At 50.3% G+C, this 8,922-nt stretch overlaps 1 protein-coding gene across 17 annotated transcripts in view; it reads right to left on the reverse strand.

Annotated features, from left to right (window-relative positions):
- Nucleotides 1-7,458, reverse strand: part of Pard3 (par-3 family cell polarity regulator) — a 482,565-nt gene extending 475,107 nt beyond the window's left edge. For 6 of the 17 annotated variants that reach the window (XM_050147190.1, XM_050147191.1, XM_050147182.1 and 3 more), the window contains exon 1: nucleotides 6,913-7,412. In XM_050147190.1, coding sequence (XP_050003147.1) covers nucleotides 6,913-7,032 — 120 coding nt within the window. In that variant the 5' untranslated portion in view covers nucleotides 7,033-7,412. Of the gene's footprint in view, nucleotides 1-6,912 lie in introns of all 17 variants that reach the window. The other 11 variants (XM_050147183.1, XM_050147181.1, XM_050147176.1 and 8 more) reach the window with 8 other exon arrangements.
- Between the last annotated feature and the right edge of the window lie 1,464 nt (nucleotides 7,459-8,922).

Raw genomic sequence — 8,922 nt, forward strand, 5'->3', positions numbered from 1 at the left:
AAAAAAAAAAAAAAAAAAAAAAAAAAAAAAAAGATATTCTATTTTCTGTGTCAAACAAAAAAGGCACCAAAAAGATTTGGCATACTGACCTCAGACTCTACTGCTACTGATCTAGGTCTAGACAGGAATGTGGAATTGACGGCTACAGAGGAGGGAGGATGCTGTGTGTGCCTAAAATGCCAGCTCCACCCAGTGGAAAATAACCTATGGAAAGAACCCACTGGCCTAATTGTCCCCCATTTCTTTCCAACCTTGAAAAGAGGAAAACAATGTGTGTGTGTGTGTGTGTGTGTGTGTGTGTGTGTGTGTCATCTGTTGAGCGTCTGCCTTCACAAACATGCATCCAACACCACAGGAAGGTAAGGCCCTTCCAGGACAGATGGAAGATCTGTCTGCAGGTTAATGGCCCATGTGGGACTTTAAACATTACCTTCAACAAGTAACTCATCCATGAGGAATTGAAAACACCATAAGCCAAGCAGAGCTTCTCCTCAGCCAGATTCATCCTGTGAAGCTCAAATCCTAAACACTTGCGTTCACTTCTGGCCCAGCCCCAAGGATTCACACTGAAAGACATGGAGGCACTAGACCGAGCCTAAGTAGAGTCAGGGCCAGATTTCCACACTGCTTTGGCCACATGCCTTGAACCTGACCCAGCGCAAACTCCAGGACTAAGCACTGTTTGGTCTCACAGACAGACTAGCCTCCTTGAAAATAGCTGACATGAACGAGAACCTTCCATGTTGTCCAAACTCTCTCAGTCTTAGTTCTGATTGTACACTGTGTGTGCTACATGACAAACACACAGGCCTTAGGCTCCTTCTAACTAGTGGGAGGGAATCAGTGCCTTCTCAGAAGGTCCTTCCCATGTGCTATTTGTGTGATGTGTTTACTCATCCTTTATGATGGCTATGTAACAGACATCTGCTGAACAAACCAGACTGAAGTGAGGCATTTGTACCAGCACCTCACCTGGAGGAGAATCACAGCTCCATCCTTTATAGCCTTGAGTCCTACACGGTACAAGAGCTATAGGAAGTCCTCGGGAGATGCACAAAGAAAAGAGGGCCTCAAACAGCCAAGTACACACAACCCAATCCCAGAGAGGACTAGCCTGAGCTGAGGGTCAAAGGAAGCCTGCAAAGAGGGAACAAGCATCCTAGGAAAGAAAATCGGGAAAGACAGAGCAGAGGCAGGGAAGTTCAAGGGGCTGGGGTATGGGGTAAGGAGTCCAGAGAAGAAAGCAAGAAATCTCTAGAGACCCTTAGACCTCTGAGAGAACAGGACATGAGAGAGCTGAATTTTGAAGCATGTTTAACTATGTTTCCTCTTTCCTTTTTCTATTTTGCAACAGAAAATGGTGCAAATAATAAGCCTTTACTCCACTAGTTCTTTTTCATTCTTGCCTATATCTTTGCTCAATTACAGCTATAATGTAACTTCCATTGAGTTTCCAGTAAGTTTGCAACTGTGTGGCAAAATGTTACCATGCATTCATTCACACACAAGAAAAAGAAAAGAAAAAACATACCAACTACCAGGCATTTCCTAAAATCCCTGATTCATAAGTTTAATAATTAACAATATCCCAAAAGAAAATAAATTTTTTGAACGTTCATGAGCATACATTGTTTTTATTTATTTCTTTGTTCATTCATTCATTCATTCATTCATGAACAATGAAACACTAACTGGCCTGGAACTCACTATACAGACCGAACTGGCCTGGAACTTGTGACCAGTCCTCCTGCCTCTCACTCCCATTGCTTGAACTGCAGGATTGTGGGTATGTCCCACATCCCCTCCTCTTTAAATTGTATCTAAACAAGTTACTACTAGGTCACCCTTAGAAGACTGGTTTGGGAAGCAGAAGCCCAGCCAGCCCATCTGAAACACTTAGAGCACTCTTGGCATTCTCTGCTCCCTAGGCTTACTGAATCAATCTGCCCTTCTGATTGCACCATTGCATGAGCAGGTTTGAAATCAACCAACTCTTCAATTAACTAACACTCTAAACAAAAGAAGCAAAAGCTAAGCAGGAACTACGGGATAGAGGAAAGTTGAGCATGTTCTGCAGGTGAAATGTATCAGTGATTCAATCTTTACCTAGCAGCTTTACAGACTAGATCTAGTTCAGAAGAAGTCATATTCATCAAGCTCAACACGCACTCTCTGCAAAAGAGATGACGAAAGTGAGGGTTAGCTTGCCCAAGGTTAAACAGCTAACACAGTGAGGTTCCCAACACTGTCACCAAAACAAGGCTCTAAGGAGAAGGGAGGTGGGCCAAGAGGTTGCAGCACTCATCTTGTCTTCAATCCCTTCTCCTGTCTACAGGAGCTCTTCTTTCCAACTAAGCCAGGCTCATCCAATCAACTCCGTGTCCTGTCTTTGCTGTCACCAGACCACAAGACATCCCAGAGTCTCTCCCTGGCATTTCCTGTCCTCCGCAGCCAGATCCTAACATCGGTGCTCCAAAACCCCAAAGTTTTTGTTCCCACAGTGCATTCGCTCACACTTTCAGGACGGCAACACGCTCTCCAGTCTCACACACCATGACTCCCCCACTTTCAGGACAGCAACACGCTCTCTAGGCTCCCACACCATGACCCCACTGCAGCCCTGCAGACCCAGAACTCTCCCACTGCAAGGAAGGTGCTTTCTGAGGTCACTCAGCCTCTCAGTTAGAAAGCAGGGCCCGAAACATGGCTGGCCATCCCACCCACCAAGCCCACTGCAAACCCTAATGACTATAAGATACCCACCACCTGCCACTGCATAATGGTGGCTCCTTCTGTGAAGTCCAGAGCAGGGCATTTAGTAAACAGCTTTCCTTCAATAAACCCCATGCTTAAAGCTAAGGTTAGGCTCTGAACACACACAGAGCCACAAATGGTCCTCCATCTGGACACACTCGGTGAAGTATACACATAACCTGTCTACGCACAGCATCTGCTCAAACCGGGTCTTGATAATGGTAGGTAAATGAGGACAGCTAGTGTACACTAGTGTAAAAATATAGATTACAGTGGGGGGGGGCTCACACCTTTAATCTCAACAGCACTCAGGAGGCAGAAGCAGGTAGATCTCTAAGTTCAAGGCCAGCTTGGTCTATAGAGTGAGTTCCAGGACAGTCAGAGTTGTTACACAGAGAGAGCCTGTCTTGAAAAACCGATAGGGTGTGTGTGTGTGTGTGTGTGTGTGTGTGTGTGTGTGTGTGTGTGTGTGAGAGAGAGAGAGAGAGAGAGAGAGAGAGAGAGAGAGAGAGAGAGAGAGNGAGAGAGAGAGAGAGAGAGAGAGAGGTGAGGGAGGGAGGGAGGAGGAGGGAGGGAGGGAGAGAGATTGCATATGACTAAGAGTAAGCTATCTAACACTGACTTTTTAAGGACATTTCTGGTACTAAGACATGGTATTTTCCTGGTCGTAAGTTGATTTGTCCAAGCTACAGAGAAAACAGCTCAAACAACACAAACAACATGCCAGAGAATTCACCCCACCACACCACAAAGTGCTTAGTGCACAGAAAACTTGACTGGTTTTCCTTTGCCAGCTCTTTTCCTTCTCCTTTTCTTCTGCTTCATGGGTTTGCATCCATTGAACATGCTCTGCCTGCCCACACTTTTCCCCAGCAGGTAGGAGCTCATCATGTCTCATGTCACCTAGCAACCTAAGCAAGATTTTACCACGACCTGGCTACCCAGTTCTTCAAACAGGATCTACCCTGTCTTATTAAGCAGAAGAAATAAGAGAACAGAAGTTGCAACACTCACAGCCTTGATGTGTTTGCTCCTTAATGACCTTAAATGGGAAGGGTGGTCTGGGAGAATTGTCTGTATTCTGTCCATCATGTTTTAAATAAAAGCTGATTGGCCAGGCAGGAAGTATAGGTGGGTCAACCAGACAGGAAGTAGAGGTGGGGCAACGAGAATAGGAGTATTCTGGGAAACAGGAAGCTCCCTCCACAGTTCTGCCCAGACCACTGAAGAAGCAAGATGTGAGCTGCCCCTCTGAGAAAGGTACTGAGCCATGTGGCTAACATAGATAAGAATAATGGGTTAATATAAGCTACAAGAGCTAATAAGTAGGCTGAGCTAATGGGCCAATCAGTTTATAATCTTATGGAGACCTCTGTGTGATTTTTTTGGGGGGGTCTTGCCGGCTGTGGGGTACCGGGCAGGACAGAAACCCCAACAGCCTGGCCTTCATGTTACCGAAGGGAGAAGTGTGAAAGCCTAAAGATGAATCTCAGCCATTGCCTAACCATCCAAGAGGAAAAACAAATGGATGAAACAGCTTTTAAGTTAATTTGTTTACTTTATGTGTATGGATATTCATCTGCATGTATGGGTACCACATTCACGTAGCGCTTGCTGAGACCAGAACAGCATTAGATCCGCTGGGACTGGAGTTATACATGGTTGTGAGCAGCCACTATGAGAGTGTTGAGAATTCAATCTAGGTCCTCTGGAAGAGCAGCACATAGTTGCTGACCTAGCCCCTGCTTGATTGGTTTTGGTTTTTGGTTTGTTTGGGAATTTTTTTTTTCCTTTTAGGCAGGATCTCATTCTGTAGCCTTGGGTGGCCTGGAGCTCACTCTACAGATGAAGCTAGCCTTGAATTCACAGAGACTGACCTGCCTCTGCCTCCGAGTTCTGGGATAAAGCTATGTGTCACCAAGTCCAACCCTTTGTACACTTATGAGTCAACTTGTGATCCAATGGTTAAACTCCGAATACTATAAAAAAAAATCTATGGGGGTGGGGGAGCAAGTAGCCCTGGCTGATCTTTAATTCTGGGTTCAGAAAGACTGTCTCAAAACAGAAAGTGCAGAGAGACTGAGAAAGACACCCAACAATGACCTCTGATCTCTAAACACACACACACACAAACACACCACCTCCTAAACTGAGCTTTTTTGGAAACCAGTGAATCACCCTTGACTCTCTTATCTCTAGCAATCCCTCTCCCTTTCTTGCTTTCTCCCACCTGGTCATCTCACAATTACTCCTGCTCTTTTTATGACCTCTTCCCCACCCAGTCCCTTCACCACGGAGCAGCCACTGCTGACAGTGAAGAACAGGCCACATCTATCAACAAGGGTGTTCCACTCCCTCCATCCAACATCCCAGAGACATCTTCTTCCCACAGCACAAACAAGCTACTCCATGGCTGTCTCCACTGAGGAGCCACAGGAATCTTGCTTTAGATTTTCACTATCCCTCTTCTAGGAAGAAGCCTACCGGCCCCTTAAATGCCTAGCACCCACAACACAATACGCGCTTAGTTTGACCTAGTATAGTAAATGCTTGAATTTCTATGGAAAAATTAATAATTCAGCCCAACAGTCAGTCACTGTGTATTCCCATAACAGACAATTTGACCAAGTTGACCATTTCAACTTGTGGTGTGCAAGATGAAACACGGCTAGTTTTACAAACAAAATCAGCAAAGCAGAGAGCAACGGCACCATGCGTTCTGCTCTGGAACACTTCTTTGCACTATATGTTACTGCCATTTTTCTTTTCTCTTTTTCCACAGCTACCAATGTTGGTCTGCAGAGTACAAAGACAACATTACAACATTAAATCACCAACTGTCAATCAGAAAGGATGCTTAAAACACTTAAGTGTGAAGTTACAGAGGATTTCCCCTCTTGTCAGCTTTACAAGATAAACAGGTGCCCAATTTCCACAAACGTTGTTTGATTTTTCAATGAATTCGACCAACTGGAAGAACACAGCTGTTGAACTCAGCATCTCCTATCCCTGTATCAGATTCCTAACCATCCCCCCAAAGTTGCCTTAAAGGGACAATTTTGTTATTTTTCCCAACACGGGGTAAAAGCAAAATAAAACAAAGGTGTGACCATTTTGCCCTTCCTTAATTTCGGAGAAAAATGGAGGGTGGCCCCTGAGCGTTCGGCGACTTAGGCAGACAAAGCCACCTTCCCCCTCTCGCTTGTTCCGAAGTCACAGAAGGCAGGCCACTCCACTGTTGAACAGACAGCAGACGGAAATACCAAAGGGAACACATTCCACTCTAGTACAAAGGAAATATCCTCAGGTGCTGGAGCGAAACTTCAGCGTGGGCTGTTGTCAAGCAGAGTGGGTAAAACAGTCTAACAAAACGCCCTTCCACTTCTGCCCCACAATGGAGGAATGCGGTTTAAGGGAGACAATGTTACTCCAGCAGGAAAACAGAGAAACGACGCTCCCCCGACCCCAGGCCCTCTGCAGCCCCGGCTCCGCACAGCTTGTCCAGCGAGGTAAGGGTAGAGGTCAGGAGGGAGCTCCGACTCCAGAAGCGAGTCCAGATTGAGATGTTTCAAGGAGCCTAACATCGGTCGGAACCACTCCATCGCCCCCACCGGAGTCCATGAGTCCGGGTCGACCCAACCTGGGCTGCCTGTGCGACCTAGAGATCCCGCAAGAACACAGAAGGTTCCCGGGACCGGCAGCGGCTCCCGCGTGTACGGGATCACTCAACTCTTTCCACACCCCCCAAAGTTCCGTGGCCAACCCTCCGCGGCAGGCCTGCTCGGGGAGAGGCCTGGAGCTGGATTGCCAGGGCCCGCGGTCGGCCGGGCAGAGGCGCCCCACCAGGCAACGCCGCACCTCCCGCGTGCCGCACTCAGCCTCGCCCGGTACCGGCTCCGGGCGCCGAGCCGCCCACTCCTAAGCCCCGAGGACCCAGACCATGTCCAGGGACTGTGCGGGTGGCGATCGCGGCCCAGCCCGAGCGCGCCGAGAACTTTGCGGTCGCAGGGTCCCGGCCGGGGGCGCAGACGAGGCCGCCGGGCTGCCGCACTTTCCCTTTCCCCGCCTCCCGGTCTCCCTCCTCCGTCTCCAGGAAGCGCCATATTGATCCCCGCGCCTTCCCCGTCCACTCCCCGCCGCGCGCCCCAGGCCACTCACCTTGGCCACGGCCTTCCGGTAGCGGGTCACCGCCTGCTGGATGAGGCTGAAAACTTTCATGCGGCCGTCTCCGCACGGCACGACCACCCGGGTCCTCCCGAAGCACACGGTCACTTTCATGCCGCCGTCCCTCGCTGGCCCCGGCCGGAGAGGCACTGGGCCCGGCGACTGCTGCACGCAGGGCGCGGTGGGGCCGCTGCGCCGGCGCGCCGGCGGCTAGGGGCGCGAGCAGGCGGCGGCGGCGGCACGGAGCCGCCCGGCTACCATGTCCAGCCCGGCCGCCTTGGCCTGGCCTGGCCTGGCCTCGCCTCGCCTCGCCTCGCCTCGCCTCGCCTCAGCCTGGGCGCCTGCAGCCTCCGGCCACCTGTTCGGTGGCTTGGCGTCTTGGCGCGCTCGGCGGCGGCCCGGGGCCGTGTGGCGCTCAGTCAGGACTCCGAGGAGGGGACCGCGAGGCGGGGAGGAGGAGCGGAGCGGCGACGGGCCGGGCGCACAGCACCGCGCGCAGGCGGCTGGAGGAGGCGCAGGGCGGGGCGCCCGGGAGGCCTCGGCCGCTGCCCGGCTGCTTGGGTCACCGCGCGGCGAGGCGCATCGCAGCCCGCGGCGCTGGGTTTGGACCGGCGCTGGGCAGGGCGCGTCCTCCTCCTCCAACCCGCTTGCTCTAGAGCTGCGGCGTTAGGCCCACTCGGGGACGCCCCACCCACGCCCCCAAGGGCTCCACCGAGGTCCCCTCCCTTTCTTTGTGACTTTTAATCCCCTTCCTGGGAGAAAGCAGTTTAGGCTAGGAGACGCCCCTCGAACCCAGCAGCCACCGAGTCGCCCCGGAGAGGACAGGGACCCGACTGCGGAGAAAGCACCAGGCCAAGTCTCTTTCTGTCCGCAGCGAGGCAGGCAGGCTCTCAGTCCTAAGTGCCTGGCTCCGGTGCAGGGCCGGGCGGCGCTGTTCTGTAGCAGAGATTAATTGGCTGGTCCCGAGAGAGGCTGGAGACGCTTGGACGCCCTGGTACTTCCTCTTGAGGCCACTATTTACCTTAAAGTTTCTTGGTGAACCACTTGTTTAAATAAGTAGGACTTAAAACCCAGTTCAAATACATTTGTTTCTTGAAAATTCTTCAATCTAAGCAACTTAACAAACCCTCTGAAAAATAAAGTCCGAATACTCTCAGAGGAAAACCGTTCTAGGATATTCCCTCACCAGGCTGGCTCATGGCTCATAACTCAGGTAGGCACTGACACACCCCCAACTCCCTAGGGAGTGGGTGACATGCAGACTCTAAGACGTTTAAAAACTACGTGGACCAAGTCTAGAAAAGTGACTGAAGCTGGCCTCCGACGTATAAGATGTTCCTAAATCAATGTGTACCATTGTCTTCAAAGAATGGCAAACTTCAAGAAAGCCGCTGTTGGCCTACTTGTCTGTCACTATATAGAAAGTTCATTTTGGCAGGATTTGTTCATAATTTGCAGGACTCCCTTGAACCCGTTAAAGAGCCTGTGAGCCCCAGAAGAACTTGAGCACTTAAAGCCAACTCTGGGGGTCGTCCATCTATTCCTCCTCCCTTTTGAAAATAATTAACAAAGCAAAGAAGTTCCTTGGCTTTTCAGAATCGTGCACATTCTCCTTGGCTTTGTGTCTCTAGGTCAGAGGAAGCATCGTGTTTCCTCCTTTCTGGCAGCTCTCAACCCACCCAATGAATCCCGGTCCCAGCAAATGGTGCCATCATGTGTCCTCCCCTCCGATGTCCATCAAGAAGTCACCCTCCCAAGTCCACAAGAGAATGCTTGAAAGAGCACAGCCCTGGGAAAGACTCATATTACCTCAATATGGCGACATTGTTGAGCTTGTCTACCAGTGACTATGCCAGTAACTCCTGCTGAGGATACATTGCTTCCGACATTATCAATACCTGCGTCCATGGGCCAGCAAGATAGCTCAGCCCACCAAGGAACCTGCCACCAAGACTACATAAATGCCAACCTCAGAACCCAATAGTGGAAAGAGAACTGCCCCTG

The sequence above is a fragment of the Alexandromys fortis genome, unplaced genomic scaffold, assembly GCF_014885135.2.
Source record: "Alexandromys fortis isolate MF-2015 unplaced genomic scaffold, M_Fortis_MF-2015_v1.1 scaffold_12, whole genome shotgun sequence".
NCBI classification, from domain to species: domain Eukaryota; kingdom Metazoa; phylum Chordata; class Mammalia; order Rodentia; family Cricetidae; genus Alexandromys; species Alexandromys fortis.